Genomic DNA, 20813 nt, shown 5'->3' with positions numbered 1-20813 from the left:
AAATATCTAAATCTAAACTGTCACAGGGGGTAAACACAATAAAAACATGCTTTATCTGCAGCATTGCTCATTAAAATGGTACATTACTGATTTATTAAAACTAAATACGCTAGGTACACTTAATGACATTATATAAGCCGTTAGGTATTATGGTTGGCAAGTACTTTTACTTTTAATACTTAAGTAGTTTTAAAAGCTTGTACTTTCTTACTTTTACTTAAGTAAAATAATAATGTGGTACTTTGACTTTTACTTGAGTAAATTTTTGTCTGTGTATTTGTACTTTTACTTAAGTACATTGTATGAGTACTTTCTCCACCACTGCCTACAGTAAAACATGCTGTGGTGATCCTTCAATGTAAGAAAATCCTGCATGTGAGGAATGGATCATAACCAAAGGTGAGGGTATGTTAAAAATTTGAGACAAAACCTTTAGATGTTTGTGACAAAATTGGACCTGGATTATCGCTTTGCCTCCCAACATGACATACATGTCATCTTGGACATTGCTGCTGGTAGAAAGCTAACTCCAGAATGCACATTATTGATAGATTTGCTCTAAACCCTGACTTGAATCTCATTGAAAACTAGCGAGGGTCAGCTGAAGATTAAGATCATTCCAAAAGATCATCAAATGTGAAGCAGCTTGATCTTACAGGTTGTTATCCAACAAAAATAAAAACACAAAATGACTAATAGCATCAAGGATTTTATTAAATTAATTTCTGTGTTCAAAGTAAAACACAACTCTCATTTAGAAATCTAGAATGCTTAAAAAAGGTGTTTGAATTTTTTTTGGGAGAAAAAATAAATATTTTAAAATAAAATTTTGTCCCCAACTATGTTCAAAGCATGACTTCAAATATGCCCTGATTTAGATTATATCTAATCAACAAAAGAAAAGCAGTCACAACTTTATCTATACACATTATTTCATGAGCATTTCCATCTGAAGTTCATAAACCAGTTTTGTTTTTCCTAGTTTGTGCTGCAGATATTCATGAGTCCGTATGGCTTCATCACTGAGAATAACATCCATTCTCCAAACACATGTTTTCAAAATTCACATCTCCAATTGTTTCCATACCTTATATTGGCGAGTTTTGAGTTAACACAACTGCTGTTTGACAGATGAGCAACCAGTAAATCAGAAATCAGCAAATGTTTCTGGTTAAAAGAATTTGTCTGCAAACATTAGAGCCATGTTCTTGTGCATAAAGTACACAGTTTATTTTTGGAATATAGAAGGGTTTTTTTTTTACAACAGAAACTCAAGAAAACTAATGAAATATTTCAGGTTCAGTGATGGCCATGTGTTTCAGGGAGACCAGGAAGAACTTCACCCGTCTCAACAATGGTGTCACCCTGAGAACAAACAAAAAAACAACTTAGAGAGCAGGTCTATGACATTAAAGTTGACTAAAGAAAGGTACAAACCTTTATCATTACATAAAATAAAAGTAAGAGAGTCAGAATTTATTAAAAAAATAATAGTAATAATAATAAAAATCACTCACGGGGAAAAGCCTGGGTTTTAGGTCCACAATGCCATAAGGTCTGGTCTGTGAAAAAAAAAAAAAAAGACACCATTGTTTAGTCCCTCCTCATCAAATAAGCTTTAATTCAGTTAGTGGCAAGAATTATTTTCTAAATATTAAGGGCAATAAATACAGCCAGACAGTTCCTTTGTTACAATTACATTTAATTATCTGTTTGTCTCTTTTTGTGTCTCTGGCCTGTACACTACCATTACTGTTCCAAAGCATCTGCTTTTTGACATAAGGTTTTGATCCTAGTCTGTCCCTGCACTTTTATTTACATCACTAATATGAGATTTGCACCACTCTTGATTATTTTTGTTAGTAATTTTTGGTATTTGTAGATTTCCAGTGATGCAAAAAGAGAAAGCTCTGTAACTTTGGACTGCCTCAGACAAATAATTACTTTACTTCCCTCAAGTTTTATTACTAAAGCAATTACATTTAATTGATGTAAAAAGTGTGGTGTTTTTTTGAATTATTCTTACATACCTAAGTTGGTAAAAAAAAAAAAAATTGTACAACAGGTCAGACCCTAAATATTAATTGGAAATTGGGCAAAAATCTCACACTTGTACATAACACAACTGTTTTAACACATTTGGAAAAAAAATAAAAAACCTGTTAACTCCATTTTTTAAATTAATTTCCTTGCTTCTTGTAGTAATCAATTCTCCTGATAATCCTTCACATGTGATGCTTTTGTGGTTCCAGTGAAAAAGAAGAATGTGTAATTCTTCCAATGAAAACTTACATTAAAAAAAAGAAATCAGAAAAGTTTAACTTTGAAGCTATATTTTCTTTCTTTGTCTGACTGCAACAAAATAGTTTTGTTTCAATATACTGATATGAGTATTTTTCTTCCCTTACTGCATGTCCAATTAAAAAAAACAAACAACAAAAATAAACACAAAATGTCACCATTTCTGTAAACTTACAGCAACGTGGTATTTCACAAAGTAGTGGGCAAGCCAGGCAGGTATCAGCAGCCGTGTTAATGTGAAAACACCACCTCTGTACACTTTGTGGGTCTGCAAATACAAAAATGAATGAGCATTACATGAATAAATAAAAAACAGATTTAAAAACGGTAAGACGCCGTATTGCTGTCATGACCTGCTGCAAATATGCTTCATGATCAGACACCAGTTCCTGCCAGCCTTTCTGAGGAATCTTGTCCCACTTCTCAAGAGCAGATGCTTCTGATTCATGAATTACTGTTAGGTTTGAATGCTGCATCCAAATTCTTCAAATCCCACCTCAAATTTTCTATTGTGTCAGCTGACCACAATTGCCACTCAAAAACTTTGAGATTTGGTTACGGTCACTGTCCTCCTGCCGGGGGGCCCAATCAATCAGTCAATCAATGAAATTTTATTTGTATAGCACATTTCAGCAGCAAGGCATTTCAAAGTGCTTTACATCATATCAGACACAAAAACACAATGCAACATAGAATCAACAATCAAAACATTACAATAAGTCAAGTGCCATCATTAAATTTGTAACTGATTACGTTTCAAATACAACTCTAAACTAGTGGGTTTTTAGTCGAGATTTAAAGGAAGTCAGTTTTTCAGCTTTTTTACAGTTTTCTGGAAGTTTGTTCCAGATTTGTGGTGCATAGAAGCTGAATGCTACTTCTCCCCGTTCCAGAACCACAAAATTCGGGTTGTTTTCGGCTTATGCTTAATTCTTCTTCTACAACGGATTCTCCAATGTTTAACAGGTTGAAAATGTTTTAAGACTGCACTTATCATTAAAAGTATGATGTGTGGATAAACTTATTGTAGCATTGTTTTTTATTTAATCATTCAAAATGATCCTGTGTCATTCTGAGTTACGATTTTATCAGAGAAGTTAGATTTACAAAATTAGCAGAGAAGATTAATCATTTTAACCGTCAGAGTATCTACACAGGTGTTATGATTTACTTCTACATACATTTTACTTTGCTTGCTGAACTTCAATGAAACAATTAATTTTCTGGGTACTGCAAATGCAGCAATTACAATTGCTCAAACTGTGATCTGAAATTTAATTAAACTAATAAACTACAGAAGATGCAGCAGTTGGTATTGCATTGTAAAATACGTAAACAATGGCCAATACACAGACCACTCTTTTAATTTGATACTTTAAGCCTAACTAAATAATTTTCGCACCATAATATCATTGTAAGTTTAATGAAGCGCACATTTATCTTAATACGATTGTATTTCCGATCAGATCACATTTAATATAACGTGTTGTTGTGTTTTCATGACTCACATAAAGCCTCCACAGGCTCTTCGGCTCCAGAAACCCGGCCCAGAACTTAGCGACAGGACCGAGAGGTTTGGGCTGCAGCACTGGCTCCCTGTGACTGAGCTCCTGGTCCTTTAGCCACTGCCTGCGGAGCTTCACTAGCTGCTGGAAGCGCAGCTTCTCGTCTGGTGTGTAGCCAGACATTACTATTCTTGAACGTTCAACCTCGACAGACCTACAATGACACCATGGAGGACACTTCCCTTTGCAGACAAGAGTAGCCGGAAATGCTACAAGAAGAGAACGACACAATTTAAGAGTCTGACTAATCTGAGAGCGACATCTACTGGACAACAATAGGAAGGCTGAGGGATACAGGATGGGAAAAGGGAGAGAAAAGCTTTTGCGAGGATGGGGTCTATATGCCCCTGGTTTTCTCCTAAGCACACCAAATTTTATACAAAAATACAATCTTAGCAGTACTTTACTAGTAAATGCCGTATGAATTATTCGTCTTTAGGTCTTCGGAACTGCTGTGCTGTTTTTCTATTATTCATTTTCGCAAGATCGCGCCAGAAGCAAAATTCTGACAAAAACAAAGAATAACATTCCATATTTTAACGGAACTCTCGCCCGAGACGCAGCTGGAGATGGGCACCAGCAACCCTCCCGACCCCATTAGGGACGAAGGGTGTTCAGAAAATGGATGGATGGATGGATTTTAACGGAACCTACCTAAAACTCGGGATTTATTTCAAATAATATGTAGAACATTTTATTAGGAAGTTAATTTTCAAGAGACATACGTGACTTTAAATGGTTCTCTACATCACACATTAATTTCTATGCGTGTGAAGGACACCTCACTTGTTTTTTTGTTGTTGTTTTTTTCATTTTGTTGTTATTGTTTGTGTGTGTGGGTGTGTGTGTGTGTTTGTGTGTGTGTGTGTTTTATTTGCCTGTCACTTGCTGCATAAACGGGATTATTCTATTCTATTCGATTCAATTCAAATTGACATGCTAGCTGAAATAGTGAACAGTTCCCCTTTTCGATCAGTTAAGATTATTAAAATTCTTTATATTTGCTAAGACAATAACGTGACAGAGAATTGCCAGGAGAAGTATTTTCTTCATTTTCTCCATATCCAGAAATGTACACGTTTTCAGGATTTGGCAGATCTTCCATTTGAACTGTATGATTTCGTTTTATTTAGGCATCGTTTCATAAGCTTCTCCAAGAGGTTTACTACAATATTCTGTTCGTAATTTTACAAATAGTTAGGTTAAAATGGAACCATAGTTTCCCACCATCCATAATTGATTGACAAATAAAATAAAAATAAACATACATAAACAGGGGTTGTTTTACTTTGAAAATAGTCGGAAATAGTCATATGACGTCTGGCCTCGTCGTTACTTTTAGCATCATGTCTTTAATTAGCTAACGGTTCCTTATTTTTGGGATTGAAGCTCAATAAAAAAAGCACTACACAGTTTGCAAATGTTTCTCGACTTAGATTTTAAGACTTTGTAGAGGTAAGTGTCGTTTAAAACCCATGTTTTGTCGGGTCGATGTTAAGGATAGCCATGCTGTGTAATTAACCTTGGTCGGGTTTTGTTAGGATGGTTTAATTACCATTAAACGGGTTTTGTTAGGATGGTTTAATTACCATTAAACAGCTACAATTAAAACGTTAGATGACAATAGACCTTTCAAATTACTGTGAATGTTAGTCAAAGGTCTACGCTCATTTTCTGGTCAATAAAATAATTTTGTTTTTAGAAGTAGCTAGCGCCATCATGTGAGCTAAGCGATAACAGTGAAAACCTGTCTTGACCTGTATTGTATAAGCTTGAATTTCGACTTACATGTGGTAACAATGAGGGGGAAAAAAATCCCGTTAATACCATTAAAACTGTTCTCATAGTTTTCTTAGAATAGATAAAGAAGTCAAATAGGTTTATTAAAACTAATAGTCACAGTGTGGTGACTGTGTGGCACCTGTATGCCACAGATGATGGCATACAGGTGGATCTTAATAAATCAGTCTATTATTTAAATAAATATTTCTAACTATGATGATTTTCTGCGTACACCCAATGAAAACATACCATTTATGACGATTACATCAGACCAATGAACATCATTTATTAGACTTGAATATGGGCTTCATCAGTATTATGTCCAATGCTTACTTAAAGGTTTTTATTTTCAAAAGCTAATTTTACAAACAAGCCGCATTGCAACGCATATTCTAATTTCCTCAGATGCTGCTGTATCTGCTTGGAGAGTGATGTTTACATGTGTTATTTAGGATGCATTTTGTTTCACTTTAATTGTTTTTAATTCTATGGACAAATTAGTTTGAGATAAAGTGAATCTAATGTGTCTTTATTTCTCTCATGATTTTTATTTTTTTTTTTTTCAGGACAATCCCAGTCTTTGGATGGAGTCATTTTCCACCTTCTCGCTATTTTCTATAATCATACAAAGGGTCATCAGGTTTCAGGATTCAGGTCATAGTGCAACAAAGTTGCAGAAGAATGGTCAAATATTTTTGTAGCTCCACAGACATAAAGAGCACATGGGACCATGTTGTCTCTGCCTTTTGGCAGAGATACCCTAATCCTTTCAGGTAGTGAAACTCTTTTCATTGTCTGTATTATATTGAAACATATTTGGAGGATATGAAAAGTGAAAAAGGAATTTTGTGATGAGTGGTAATGTGGCCCAAATATTATTTTTTACATAAAAATAAAGCTTTGTTGCTTGCCAACTTGTTAGAATGCATTTAAGTCGGACTAAAATATCCACTCTGGCTGTTTTTATTATAACAATCAGCCTTTAGAGAATTTGCAACAGATGGCGCCTTTGTGTTTAAAATAAACACACAGCATTTTTAAAATATCATTAAAATGTGCAAAAGATGTCTGGCGTTTATGATAAGTGATGAGGCAAATTCTAAATGAATCAATAACAACATCTTCCAAAGTCCATTTTTAAAATGCAACACATGACACTGAATGTGCTTTGCTCTGAAAGAGAAAGTCATGATTAGAATAGAGAACTGAAAAAAGTCACCAGAGAACTGATCTGCAATCTTGAGACTAGAAATGAAATCAATATAAGAACAGTGAAATGAGCTCAGTGATGGCTGTAAAAAATAAATAAATAAATAAATAAAAAATTCAAACTCTAGACAAAAAATTTTCAACCTGAATTAACAAAGTTATTTGATGGAACATTTATTAAAAGTCTAGTTGTTGAATTGGTTAAATGAAGACCAAACATAGACAAATAAATTATTGTAAATATGAGGTCAAAATGACAATGTCATAGCCACTCTCTTGACTCATTTAGATCTCAGCCAAAATCTCAAAAGTTAATTTCAATCAATAAGATAAAATACATTTGTGTCATTTGTTGTGCCCATTTGGGAACTTTGTATGCATCTTTAAAAGAAACATTGGTCCTATCACTGAGCCTTAGGAGCAACATCCTATATTTTAGCATATTGAAATTTATTTTCTCCACAGCAATGTCAGATGTTTTTTTTTTTAGATCCCCCCCAAAAAACACACATGGATCATGTTGTTTAGTATCTCGAAAATCACAAAGATGATTCTGTCAAGGATATTTTTTTCTTTTATGTCTTAGTAAAATGTTTTGACAAAGAAACAGAACTGTAGTCTCTGTTTTCTGACTTCGTTTTATCATTGAAAGAGATTAGCTTAAAGTGATAACAAAGCCTTCATAAAATCCTTCGCCACCACTATTTATACACAATGCAAAGTCTCAAAGGTGTAAAAATACTGAGCACCCGCTGCTAACTTGACTCTATGTTTCCCAGCACCCATGTTCTCACTGAGGACGTTGTGTACCGGGAGGTGACCACGGACCGCCGGCTCCTCTCCAGACGCCTGCTGATGAAGACCAACCGGCTGCCCCGCTGGGCAGAGCGCTTCTTCCCTGCCGGCATGTCTCGCTACGTCTACATCCTGGAGGACTCCATTCTGGACCCGGTCAACAGAAGCTTGACCACCTATACGTGGAACCTAAATCACACAACTCTCTTGGTGAGGCCTCATTGTCTGTGAAAAGCAAAAGGAAAACAGAAAAATATCCTGTTGCATGTGAAACATTTGAGCTTGGAATCTAGTATTAGCGAATTATTGTTCCATTGAGTGGGCACACTTTTCTCTCTCCCGGTTCAGTCCGTGGAGGAGCGTTGTGTTTTCCTAGATTCAGCGGAGCAGCCAGCAACCACACAGCTAAAACGGGAAGCGTGGATATCTTCAAGCATTTTTGGCTTCTCCAAACCCATTCAGGTACATTTACCTGCAGTTTACCTCAATTAGCTCACCTGTGCAAACCTTTGGATTGCTTTATAGACATCTCTATTAGCGCTTGTTTCTTGTGACATGTGCAGACAGGCCTTTTTGAGTTCTGCCAACGTGTTTAGAAGTCGCCAAGAGGCCGATTGTATGTTTTGGAGAAGCTGCAGAACTCCACAACTTAGGGGGGAGAATCAGTAGGCAGGACAGCTGTGACGCAAATAGCATTTTATGAAGAGAAGCCATTGTTGAATGGAAGTCTGGAAATCTCATTTGCAGTTTGAGTTTGTAACATGAGAAAGTATTAAAAGGTCTAAGGATGAATACCATTCCTAGCCACTGTTTGTAATTTAGTTCACCTGTCAAGGGGAGTTTAATAATTATCAAATGTTTCATCATCTGATCTATTACTTTAAGGGTGCTGTAGAGAAGTTTTTAATTCAAAGTGCTTTGCACGATGAAAACATAAATATACTGCATTGACATGAAGGAAAGTGATGAAAAATCTTGAGACTGAAATTAATGATGTTTGTGTTGGTCGAATAAGTGGAACAGTCAAAGGCAACTCTAATAAGCAAATGGGGTTTTAGCTTCGATCTAAAGAAAGTCAGCGTTCCGGACGTTTTTCAGTTTGCTGGACGTTTTTTCCAGATTAGTGCAGCATAAAAACTGAATGCTGCTTCTCCATATTACAGAGTATTTTAAAGTCATAGATCTGGAATGTTGATGTGAGAACAGCAGGGCTTTAATGTGTTTTGGTGCTAAGCCATTCAGTGATTCCTAAACCAAGTATCTTAAAGTCTGTTCTCTGGGTCACAGGGAGCCAGTGAAAGAACGTTAGGACTGGGTGATGTGCTTTATCTTCCTGGTTTTAGTGAGAACGTGAGCAGCAGCAGCAGCAGCGTTCTGGATCAGCTTGCAGCAGGATGACATTTCAGATAGACCTTTGAAGACACTGTTGCAGTAATCCAACTAAAGATAAATGCAAGATCTTGTTGGGATATTAGACCTTCAGTCTAAGCAGTACTAAAACCATTAGCTGTAATTAAAATCATAACATTCCGGACTTTTATTAAACATCTCCAGTCAGACAGAGACACATAGGAGTGTACTTCTGTTGTCATTAAATTACCATTTCCTGTTGTGTAACTTTCCCAGGAGTTTGGATTGGCCCGCTTCAAGAGCAACCAGGTGAAGGCCATGAAGGGGCTGGAATACGCTCTGTCCAATCTGCAGGGTAGGTACGCTGCGTTTGAGCTTGAGATGAGGGCAAGGTGAACTGTGACGTCTTATTAATATGTAATATGTTGAAATAACAAAAGATTAGAGAAACGTCTCCTGTTGTTCCTGCTCCGACAAAAGTATAAAGTTTGGAGGTCTGACATAAAAGAAGACAAAGTCACTCTTGAGAAAGACAAGCATAAACCGTTCAGGTAGAAACGAATGTAATCTGCTATTAACAGTTAGCTGCTTGTTTTGATCTGTCACAGTGCAGCTTCTTGCGCGGTCTGGTAGTCCTGTGCTCCAAACGGCGTTGTGCTGATGCAGCAGCGTACTGTTGTCTAAAAGGGAGTTCTCCCATTGTTGTGATTTTGTTTTATTGCCCCATTGTTGATGGCTCTGCAGGACTGGGCATCAGGCTGAGCGTTGGGGTGAGTATGTTGGGTGGGCGGTGGGGTGGCATCAATTTGACACTCTTGGCCTCTGCCCATGGTTGTCACATGAGCCTGCAACAATAGATAGAGTAGTGGAGGTACTGACACCCTCATTCTTCTGGGAAAATACTACCAGTTAGAGCAACAATGTCTTTATGTGGTCCTCAGAACAGCAATAAAATGTCTGTTTGGACGCAGCATGGATAACCTAGCATTACTTCCAGCAGTTGCAATTTGTGAAAAGTTGCCTGCATGCATTATTGTTTCTAATTCATTTTTGTTTGTCGCAATCGAAAACTCTAGCGGCATGTAAATATTAAAATGAGCTGAAAATGCATGATCAGAGCATGCGCATTGCTTCCATATCTCAGATGGAAAGGCCCAAATAAAGTCATTGTTATTTAGTACATTTTGATTTGAAGCTTGTGATTTGTCTTTGTAGTTTTTCTGTTACTGTAGATTGTCAGTAAGTCACATAGCCTAGAAACACACCGAGTTTTGGTCCTTCTTATATATTGTAGTCATTTGGTTGTTTGTAGGGATTTTGATTCAGAGCCAAATTTGAGGGAAAGTGGTGAAGTGTTATGTGTGCGAAGGATTTCAGAAAAATTCGCATGCGGTTTTCCTAGGTCTGTTTTTCTGCTGTCATTAGCTCCACATAAAAACAGACCGTAAACATGTAGCTGCACGTCACGTTTCTGTCTTGCTGTCGACAAACTGTCACTGCTGCCAGCACCAGTTGCTCGAGAAGCCTGGAGGAATTTACTTCCATATGCAGAGGTTTTAACCCTTGAACTTTTTCACATTTTGTCCAAGTTGTAAAGAAGGTTGGAGCAAAGTTAGGTTATAAAAATATCTCAGAGTTTTGATTGTTGTAGGTCTGGAGGAGCTTCAGAGTCCCACAGCTCCTGTTTCTGCAGGGACAGGGAATCTGCTCAGAGTTAATAGGATGGAAGATGGCAGGCAGAGACTTGCCTGCAAAAATACTTGCAGGTTTAATCGGTGTGACATTTGGTTCAAGATTAAAATGCACACCACACTTTTCAGATTTTATTTTAATTTTTTACTGCGAACACAAGAAAAATTTCATTTTCCTTCCATCTCATAAATATGCACAAATTTGTGTTGGTGTGTTACAAAACACGTTGTCGTCTGTGGTTGTGGTGTGACTAAATGTGAAAAGGGTCAAGAAGACGACGATTTCCTGAGGCGCCTTAGAAAACCAAACTTATATTCTGTTCCACTCCCACTTTGCTTTCCGCCTCTTAGCAAGTCATCAAACTGCACGTCCTCAGGTGCTCTGATGATTTGAGCTTTCCAAAAATCAGGTGAAAGCTGGGATATTGTATTAAATGTTTACCACATTTGAGTTTTTAACTTTGAAGAAGGAAAAAAAACCCAAAACAAAACAGAATTGGTGAAAGATTTGAATCGGCAAGTCAAACCTCAAAGCAAACCAAATCTCTGTCAGCCTCCAGAAGCCTCATTGGTACATCTCTTTTTCTTTGTTCTTTTACAAAATAAGCAAAATCCTTCTTGGCATAAGTACTTTTAAGAATATTGGAGTAAACCTTTCACAGTAGCTATGATACACTGAGGCGACCTCAGAACTTTTCCACCTGCTTTTTCAGTTTGTTGAAATCTGCTGCGAGGTTTGAAGAGACCGGTTCATCCCTGCTGTCCATTCTGTCCTTATTGTGCTTGTTGATCTCCCTTGAGGTTCGAAGGTTCACCGTCGGGACACACACACACACGCACACACACACATTCACGCACTCCCACGCCGTAGCCCACGGCAGTGAATCCAATGTGAGCCAGTTGAAACCAGCATAAAAATGAGGGTGTTCTGTTTACTTGTAGGATCTCCAAGGTCCTCTGTGCTTGTTGTTATGTCACCTATTCATCTGACATCCTTGAGTTCATAATATGGAAAACAGATGACTGGCTGTCTGGAACTCAGACAGCTCTCAGATGAACTCAGATTAAATTAAAGCCTTTGAGATATTGCCTGTTTATAGTAAGGACACAGAGACTCATTCTCGTTTTAAACTCTTATTTTTTTTGGAAATGATCTCAGGTAAGCCAATAAGTGAGAGTTAAAGCCATGGTAATAATTGCTGTTGAGCCTTTGCACTTTCATCCTAACTTGACGCCTGCAGCGTTGGTAAATCTGTCGACATGCTTAGACAACGGTGTCTTTGATGCCTCTTCAGATTTTCTTAAAAAACACAAAATAATATTTCAAGAAAGTCACCCGAAGCACCCGCCTTGCAAAAGCAATTCTGTCCCTTCAACGTGTTAAAGGGACAGAATGTTGTTGTCGAATTTTTTATGTTGTTGGGTGGTTGTGTGAAATGCCTTAGGACACATAAAGCTCCTTCTATTCTCGTGGTAATTAGTCATGACACACAGCAGACAGATCAGAGATAAACATGTTGCACAAATCAAAGCCACTCAGCTGCCCACCTGAACGGACAGACTGGGTAAAGAACGCCATCACTGAAGAAAATCCTGCCTTGGTGTTGGAGTGGACATGTGGGAGAAGACAAATCTGGTCAGATGAGACCAAACTGAACCTTCTGGCCTGCATGCAGAATGTGGCAGCATCATGCTGTGGGGATGTTTTTCAGGGATGCAGGAAAAGGGAAGCCGGTCATTTGATGGGAAGGTTAGTGGCGCTAAATATCGGACAAAGATTTCAGGCTTCCAGCAGCGTGGTCATCCAGTCCGTAGATAAAGCGTATTCTGTCCTGAACAGACAATCTTTGCTAAGATTTGAAAATTGATATCCAAGCTTATTCTTTGTGGCTGAGCTTGCACTATTTTTCAGAGAATAATGTTCAAAGCCACGTAGGCAGAATCCTAAAGACTTCACAATTACACACCACTGTTGGTCTGCGACTTTAAATCCCAATTAATTATACTCAGGTTTGCAGTTGCAACATGGCAAAATGGAAAAAAGATCAAGATGTATGAATACTTTTGCAACGAGCCGTGCAGATGCTGAATATTCATGCCTTGGTTATTGATTTAAGGAAAGCTGATCTTCTTTCTGTCTTATCCCGCTCTGGTTCTGGCAGGAGAGGCGCCGCAACGGCTGCTCCGGGACTCAGTGAGACTCCCGCCAGAGAAGGCCAAGACTCTGGCTTCCGCTGCCGCCGCTCCGCAGAAACCCCAGCAGTACGTCTGACGGCCGGGAGCGGGAGGCTCAGGGCCGACGTCTGAGATGAGAGCAAACTGTGACTGACTTGGTTCTCTTCATCATGTCTGTTTTTTTTTGTTTTTTTTGTTTGTTTGTTTTCCCTTTCTGTTCGTTTTGTTAAATCTCAGGTGTTTGTATGAAAGCCGTCTGCCTTTCAGTGCTAGAAAGTGTCAGCCAGGTGTAAATACTGAGTCCAGATAACTTCACATTTTAAGTTCTGCCAGTAGAGAGAGACAGTGTTGATTTTATTTTTACTTTTTAGAGCTAATATATAGAGCTAATATATGCATCAGTTATTTGTGACATGATCATTAGAAAGCATAAAATGCCTATGCTGACACTGGCAATCACAACAGACTGGCTTCTATCAGAATGAGCAACATTTTCACTGATTTACTGTAACGCGATCAAGCTGTAACTGAATGACTGTTTCTGAGGTGCAATAATGAAACCGAATCAACTTTAATTTAAAGCTCGTGCTAAGATCATTCTGATTTCAGCGACTGCATTCCTTTCAAGTTTGAATTTGACTGGATTTTTATTTGTCGTCTAAACCTTGGATTAAAGATACAATATGACGGATGTATTCCTGATTTTTTTTTTTTTTTTTCCTCTGGTCATTTTGAACAGACAAGTTCTTATAAAATAGAAAAATCTTCAGCACATCCAATTTCAGAAAGCTCTTTTGTTCAATTTCAAAAAGGCTCTTTTGTTAAACGAGCTTCAATAGAACTTAAAGGTTACATGATTGACAGATGCTTATTGTTTATGGGATCAACTAACGTCTTTCTGCTGCTGCAGCAAGAAGCTCCACTCTGACCTTTAAAAGTTAATATTCCAGACTTCAGCTTCACAGTTGCACAAACCAAACAGGAAGCCCCCCTAACATTTCGGCTCTTTTATCTGCCTTTTCCTGCTGCTTCGCTCAGCTGCGTGCATGAATAAGTCACAGCAACGTGTTTATGTATAAAACATTTTAATTATATTACAATGAGACAACACACAATACCTTCAAGTGTTTGCTAAAATGTAGCCAGCACCAGGTACTCGTGTAGACGCGCCCGTACGCACAAAACAAAACCAAAAAAAAAAAAAAAAAAAAGGAACTTAATAACATCTTCTGTATGCAATTACACATCCTCTATAAAGGAACATATTTCACAGGTCTCTGGCACAGAACTCTCCCTCCCCAGCTCAGCACGCCGGTCCCCAACTGTTTCTCCATCATCCTCTGTACTAAAACCCCCAGCCAGTGTGAAGATGCGATGAAGGCTGAAAAAGGGCGGAAAGCTGACCTAAAGCCTGAAGGGTTGTTAAAGCTATCCACGTTGTATTACAAGACACAAATTCTTAACTAATCATGGAAGGAATAAAAGTGACCATTTTTTTGGCAGGAATAATATTTCTATTGGAAGTCATTGTGTGGATTTTAAAAAGCAGCAGTAGATTCTGATCTCCGATCAAGGTGTGCTGATGGTATTTTCTCTGAGCCTGTTGATGTTTCCAAACCTACACGCTTTGCAGAAAGTGCACTATACCGACGCTAATCTCTGAGCAACAGTAACGCGAAAGCAGGCATGGGCCGGTGAAGATATTCTCAGGATAAAATGTTAAGAGAAAAAAAAAATTACCATGGTGATGAAAAAAATAAAAATAAAACATCTAATTGTGTCCGTCTCATGAGAAAAGCAGCACAGAAAGTCTGTCTTCAACCACCTGGCTAGCAGGTGGAGCAGCTAGCATCGTGCTGCTGTGGCTCCATCTAGCTGAAGAAAAACCCTCTTGTCACTCCAGAGCCTTATTTTGGCATTTCATTTAAAGTGCCTTTCAATTACAGATGCACTAATAAATCATTAAGATATTGGACTCGACCAATTTCCACCCAATATCAATATTGTTAAAAGGACTTTTAAAAAATCCATCATCCAGAGCCTCGGAACTGGCCGTTCAGGACAGCATTAGGATAACATTTCCTCATGTTCTTTTGGATACAGAACTACAACATCCACCACTCACAGATTTTTGTCCTTGATGTTGCAGTCTTAAAATTTATTTATTTATTATTATTATTTTTTTTTATTAAATTGGCAGGGAATTCCTGATACCTGGTCAAAAAAAAGCCTAATTGATGCATTTCTACTTTAATCCTACTTTCAGTTTTTTGTTTTTTTTTTTTGTGGTTTTGAAATCTGAACCTTTTAAAACCTCAATACCAGCAACTGGTCCATGCCTACGCAGAAGCTGACATCAAAACTCATCTTTGCTTGCATGTGTGTCCATATGTGTACATTTATACATATATATATATATATAAATTTATTTAACTGATACAATCTCTGCTTAGAAAAGGCACATCTTTACAGAAACCTCCATACACACCATCCCCCTTTTAAAACTTAGCCAGAATGTTGACTAACGTCCGGTCGCCTGCTCAGTAACCACTCAGCATGACTGTGTGTGCTATTTTTTTTTCTTTTCCCCCAATTACAGGACTGAAACATCATAATCTCACATCCGACTCTCAATTCGCCCCAATCCCTGCTGCGTCTCATACAGGAGGTTCTGTGCGAGAGAATCATCCCATGCCTTCAATAATAATATACTCAGTTGTTCATTTTGACCAACATGGATGCCTTTTTTTTTTTTTCATTTGTTTGTTTAGTTTTTGCAACAAACAGTCATGTACAAATGCTCTGACATAAATGTAAACTGTTTATGACCAAAAAAGAAAAAAAAACAACTTTAACCTGGGGTTGGGTTTCTTCTCTTTTTTTTTTTGCCCTCCTGCAGTGTATGGAGAGTGCAGATAGGAGGTAAAAAAAAAAATAATAATAAAAAAAAAAAGTGTTGGTCACCATAAATGCACCACAGAGTAAGAGCAAAATACACCACCTGCTTGTCTTTAAAAATCCCTGCCCTGCCCACCACCCCCCCTTGTTTGAAAGCACAAGATGGTCATATTGCTGTTAGTCAAGAAGTCCTCCTGATCGATGGGTAACACTAGTTTTTCTTTTTTCAGTTTGGGACGGACCACCTGGGAGCTCGGAGGATAACACCTTAAGCTGCCATTGATTGGATTATTCTTTTATCGCTCCTCTCCCGGGTGGCTCCCGCAGAACAAACATTTAGTCAAAATACAATAATTGTAAAAAAAAAGAAAGAAAAAAAAAATGAAAGAAGATGAAGAAGCTTCAAGCCCAGACGTTTAGAGCCCCCCCGCTGGTGTCCGTTCGGTGGGGCTGTGGAGCGAATAGAAGCTGCCATGGGAGTTCACCAGTGTGTGTGAGAGTGTGTGTGTGGTGTTTTTTTGTTGTTGTTGTTTATTTCCATGACAGAGGTGGCTGGGGGAGCAGGGGCTCCTGGACAGAGTGCGGCGGAGGCTCCAAGCAGAAGCCAAGGGGTTGCAGGGTTGGGGGGGAGGGTTTGGGGAGGGGGGACACTGATGTCGTCACATTACCCCTCTGCTTGTGGAAGTGTAGAGAAAACAAGGAGGAGGAGGGGGGAGTGTGACCTGAGTTGGGGAGGTAACAAGGAGGAGGAAGAGGAGAAGGAGGAGGAAGGCTCACCAAGGCACAGAATGACAGCAGGAGAGTCACCCAAGAGAGAGGGGGCCAGTGTATGAGCTCCCCTGCCCCCACTCTCCCTTCAACAAGCCTGGCCTCCTGTCTGTCTGTCTCTTTTATATAGATATATATTTATAGATATAGATATACTCACTCTTTTTTTGACTTTTTTTTCCATCTTTAAAGAACATTTAGGAAAATATAATACAAAACTCAGTACAAGAAATATAGACTACACTAGCTGGTTTCACTTTAAGTGACGAGTAGCTTCTTTTCTTTCCAGGGTTTTTTTTTGTTTTGTTGTTGTTCTTTTTTTTCTTCTATTTTTAGCAGTTTTGTATTTTTTTGGTCAGACCCACCCGCCGTAGAGGACGAGCTGCTTTTCTGTTTTGTTTTGTTTTTGCTTTTTTTTTTTTTTTAAAGTGCCAAGCTCTACAGACTGCAAAAAGACTGGGGGTGGGTTGGGTGGGTGGCTGGCTGGGTGGGTGGGGTTGAGTGAGGTGGAGGTCGGAGGAACTTGTTGATTACTAACACTGTCAGAGAGCAACAGGAGCGCCTTGTCCGTCCATAACCACTATTGTGCATTAGTTACAGTCAAAGCCTGGGGTAAATTCACCCAGAAAAGCCAAGAGGGGTAATAATAATAATTATAATAATAATAATAATAATAATAACAATAATAATAATAATTAAAAAAAAGGTAGGAGAAAGCAAAGAGAAGATTATTACTTGTGCTGGAAAAACTGAAGGATTAGTTTGCTAGGTTCTCTATCTCTTAACAGAACAAGAACAGTTTCCCACTGATTTGCCAGCTTTGACCTGCCAATCGGACGCTGCAAGTTCAGGCGAAGCGACAGAGCTGCGGAGAATTTTCCAATTCTTATCGCTAGGTGGCGCTGTGCAGACGGGCAGAGGTCAGTTAGTGAATCCGACGCAAAGGTCAGCTTACCATCTACAGGTTGAAGAAACAAAACAACAACATAAACATCTCCCAATAACAATAGCTCGTGGTCCGCCAGGACCACTTCAAAACTTAAGAGGAAGCCTCTTATTTGCTACATCAATTAGCTACTGAGAAGGAAAAAAAAAAAAACAAACAAAACAAAACACAATGTTTGGGTTTTTATAGTTGTAGGGCAACTCATTCCTTCCTGTTTTTCTCTCTGAATTAGTAGTCCATCCACACCATCTGGTGGTATAGTGTAGTGGTCAGTAGTGTGGAGTTAGTGGTTAGGCGACCCAACCAGAGGGAGACCTGGACAGTAACTGGATTATCTATTTACACTGTTTCTGCTCCTGCAGCTCTGCTGTTTCTCCTGCCGTCTTCACTGAAAAATGAACTGACCATAAAAAGAGGTTGTGGGTAAAAAAATAAAAATAAAAAAATGTCACAATGTGTGTTGCCTGCTTACGGCAACCTGGCTGTGCATTCAGGATGTGATGAAGATGAACAATAAAGGGTCGATGCATTTGGACTGGTAAGTCCAGGGTGTGATCGTGCTCTTAATGTGACCTTTTAAGGGCCTCGGAAAAGTATTCACACCCCAGGAAGTTTTTTCACATTTCTCGCACTACAATCATAATCTTCAATGTAGTTTGTTAGAAATTTCGTAGCATTTGTCAGCAGAAAGCTTCAAGATGGCTATAAATCTTTAGCAACAGTCATTTCTCTATATAATGGATGACAAACAGAAGTGCTTTTCTTTTTTTCTTTTTTTTAGTGCAAAGCCTTGTCTGAATACTTTTGCCTCAGGAAGATAAATGAAACTTGCTTTTGCATTAAGCGATTAACAGGTCAAAGCTGTTCTTCTTTATTGCCTGACTCGGTAATTATCTTTCTAATTATCAGAAAGAAAAGCCACAAACTCTCCTCTGCGCTGTCTGAGCCTGCAGCAACACTAGGTTTGAAGGGGTTGTGGTGGGCAGGATGCGCTGGGGGGTCAAGGGGTGCCAGGAAGGGCTCGGCTAGCATGTCAGCCTGCAGAGGCGTGGCCTGGAACAGGTGGAAGCCGTACCGCCGTCGTGGACCGGTCTGACGCAGGTAACAGGCGGCATCGGGGGGCCGGGGGGGAATCAGGAAGGAAAAGCAAGACGCTGGGAGGAACTGGTTGGTGGAGCGACGGAAGGTGCCTAACAGTGGTGCGGTTGCAGTCTGTGGGAATGTGCGGCTGTGTAGCTGGTATCGCTGGAGCTGCTCTGGACGCCGTAGTGGTCCTCCTCTTCCTCTTCCTCTTCCTCCTCCTCCTCCTCCTCGCCGTCGCTGATGCTGTCTACGCTGTCCACCTCGCCCGGGGTGAACTCCATGCCCTCGATGTCCACCTCTGTTTGGTGCAAACACAAGGAGACAACAAGCAAAAAATGTTGATTCCCACCCGACGGTGACATATGGAGCACCTGTGAGGGAGCGGGCTGCGCCTGCTGATTAAACCTGGATTTGGGCTGCCTTTAATTCAGAGCAAACAGGGAGATCTTTGTGCTCCAGCAGGTAATCCCCCAAGCATGGATAAACAGCTGCAAACGTGTTTATCTTAACGCAGGATTAGTAAACATGCTAAAACCGCCCAAAGCCAAGACATTCAGGAAACTCTGTGACACCACACTCTTGTTAGCAGACATCTTGTAGCTTCCCGTTCTGGAATGACGCTATAATGCGGCGTGAAGATCCAACACTGACAACCTTCTTATCTCTGAACACCAGTCCACCGATGCAACTGGTTCTTCTGACTTCTCTTGAGATTTGAAATGGTTTTCACATATAAAAAACATCTGTCATTTCTGCAGCGGACACCACAATTTGCTCCAACACGTAGCGGGCCGCATGACCCAGTAGCTAAAATGCCTCTCTATCTGTAATCTGAGGTGTTAACCTTTAACCCCTGGGGGACTAACCTGCTGACATGGTTGGGGATAATTGCCTGATCAGGCTAGACATTTTAGCGCGCGGCTGGGTGTAGCTATGAGGCCGCTTCACTCCATCACATGTGGAGGACAAAAGTATTCATCCCCCCTGGACTGTTTCACGTGTTGTCATGTTACAGCCACAAACCTCAGTCTGTTTTATACAGATTATACATGATTAACCAACAAAAAGGGGATACAATGCATGGTGTTTAAGCTTTTCCACAGATAAACCTGGAAACTAATTCTCTTTTCTTCAGAAGTGTCTTGTCCTTAGCAGCCCTGCAGGATGGTGCTGCTACCACCAAGTATCATCGATGTGCTGATGGTGAATTCAGGTTAGTTTTCTTCCGTGTGTCGAGTCTTACATGAACATAAACAACCTAAAAATGGGACTTCTGGTCTCTAAACAATTTTCATGGAAAGTAATGTTAATAGATGAATATTATCACATCACCTCTGCAATGTTTGTAAAAGTTTGATTAGATTTGATTAACCTAGCTTCCATAGTTCAGACAGACTGTTTAGATGTAAAGTCTAATTAGATCTGCAGAGGGATCATAGGCATTTACACAAAAAAAATATACCGGTATTCATTTAAAATGAATAAATCCCATGTTTTCTTAGCACACATTTACACACTAAAAACTACTTTGGGTTAGTCACCTAAAATCCAAATGAAACGGATAGTGGTTGAAAATGAAAATAAAAACAAAATGAAATGTCCTCTGGCTCGCAGAATCTGCTGTTTAAATGCTCGAACTTTGCTTTAGTTCCTCTGATTTCCACTGAGGTGTCAGCGTACCTTGCTCTGAGTCAGTGGAGATGGTGGAGCCCATGCTGTCAGTGCGAATGCGCTCCACGGACCCCGACACGGAGAGCTGCTCGAGGCGGCGTTTGAGGTAGCGGTGCTCTCTCTGAAGCTGCTCCTTCACATTTAAAGCCTTCCTGTCCTGTTCCTCCAGCTTCTGCAGACAAAACATGAAAAGAAAAAAAACAGCAAAGAGTGAGCAGAGAATTTCATCTTGACCCAAACACCCCACCTCCTCCCCGTCAGATCCTCTTTTAATTGGATGCATGATCACCAATAAAATTGTTTTGTGAAAGTGAATTAATGGAAGCAAAAATGCAAATATAGCACAGAAAAGGTACGTGAAATCAGTGCGAGGTCCTGCTGTGGATATGAACGTTTCTTTTCATGCTTTTGGTTTTTCACTGTGGCTCAAAATTATTAGTGCTGCTGCACTGTGAACAAAAACCTCCATGTAAACAGTTTTTGGAGAGCTCTGCCTCATATTTATGCCAAAGGACAAACAGGAAGCCATGAATTAGGATCAACAATTTTGCAAAAAATTTATATTATCCGACTGCAAAA

At 39.3% G+C, this 20813-nt stretch overlaps 3 protein-coding genes across 3 annotated transcripts in view; 1 reads left to right on the top strand and 2 right to left on the bottom strand.

Annotated features, from left to right (window-relative positions):
• Positions 1–1194: 1194 nt before the first annotated feature.
• ndufb6 (NADH:ubiquinone oxidoreductase subunit B) lies at positions 1195–4075 on the bottom strand. The gene is made up of 4 exons (XM_044113990.1): positions 3810–4075; positions 2477–2569; positions 1518–1562; positions 1195–1365 (listed from the first exon to the last, which is right to left on the bottom strand). The coding sequence occupies exons 1-4, from the start codon at positions 3987–3989 to the stop codon at positions 1300–1302; spliced, it is 384 nt and encodes a 127-aa protein (XP_043969925.1). The 5' UTR covers positions 3990–4075; the 3' UTR covers positions 1195–1299.
• Positions 4076–5165: 1090 nt separating this feature from the next.
• On the top strand, positions 5166–13555 carry LOC122830423 (PRELI domain-containing protein 1, mitochondrial-like). Its single transcript, XM_044115764.1, has 6 exons — positions 5166–5321; positions 6215–6421; positions 7637–7862; positions 8001–8114; positions 9279–9357; positions 12856–13555. Exons 2-6 carry the CDS (start codon positions 6330–6332, stop codon positions 12963–12965), a joined length of 621 nt encoding a protein of 206 aa, XP_043971699.1. The 5' UTR covers positions 5166–5321; positions 6215–6329; the 3' UTR covers positions 12966–13555.
• Positions 13556–16837: 3282 nt separating this feature from the next.
• mxd4 (MAX dimerization protein 4) overlaps positions 16838–20813 on the bottom strand; it is a 29472-nt gene continuing 25496 nt past the window's right edge. The window contains exons 5-6 of the mRNA XM_044115763.1: positions 20244–20406; positions 16838–18861 (exon numbers count right to left, since the gene is read on the bottom strand). Coding sequence (XP_043971698.1) covers positions 18671–18861; positions 20244–20406 — 354 coding nt within the window. The 3' untranslated portion in view covers positions 16838–18670. The remainder of the gene's footprint in view (positions 18862–20243; positions 20407–20813) is intronic.

The sequence above is a fragment of the Gambusia affinis genome, linkage group LG04, assembly GCF_019740435.1.
Source record: "Gambusia affinis linkage group LG04, SWU_Gaff_1.0, whole genome shotgun sequence".
Classification (NCBI taxonomy): Eukaryota; Metazoa; Chordata; class Actinopteri; order Cyprinodontiformes; family Poeciliidae; genus Gambusia; species Gambusia affinis.
The sequence above is the reverse complement of the archived record's forward strand: the minus strand, read 5'-3'. Positions and strand labels throughout refer to the sequence as shown.

Coding starts and splice junctions, on each gene's coding strand:
- ndufb6 (XM_044113990.1), bottom strand. CDS start 3,989: ATGTCTGGCTACACACCAGACGAGAAGCTGCGCTTCCAGCAGCTAGTG. Junction 2,570..3,809: donor AGAGCCTGTGGAGGCTTTAT/GTGAGTCATGAA, acceptor TTGTATTTGCAG/ACCCACAAAGTGTACAGAGG. Junction 1,563..2,476: donor TTGTGAAATACCACGTTGCT/GTAAGTTTACAG, acceptor TTTTTTTCACAG/ACCAGACCTTATGGCATTGT.
- LOC122830423 (XM_044115764.1), top strand. CDS start 6,330: ATGGTCAAATATTTTTGTAGCTCCACAGACATAAAGAGCACATGGGAC. Junction 8,115..9,278: donor GCTTCTCCAAACCCATTCAG/GTACATTTACCT, acceptor TAACTTTCCCAG/GAGTTTGGATTGGCCCGCTT. Junction 9,358..12,855: donor CGCTCTGTCCAATCTGCAGG/GTAGGTACGCTG, acceptor TGGTTCTGGCAG/GAGAGGCGCCGCAACGGCTG.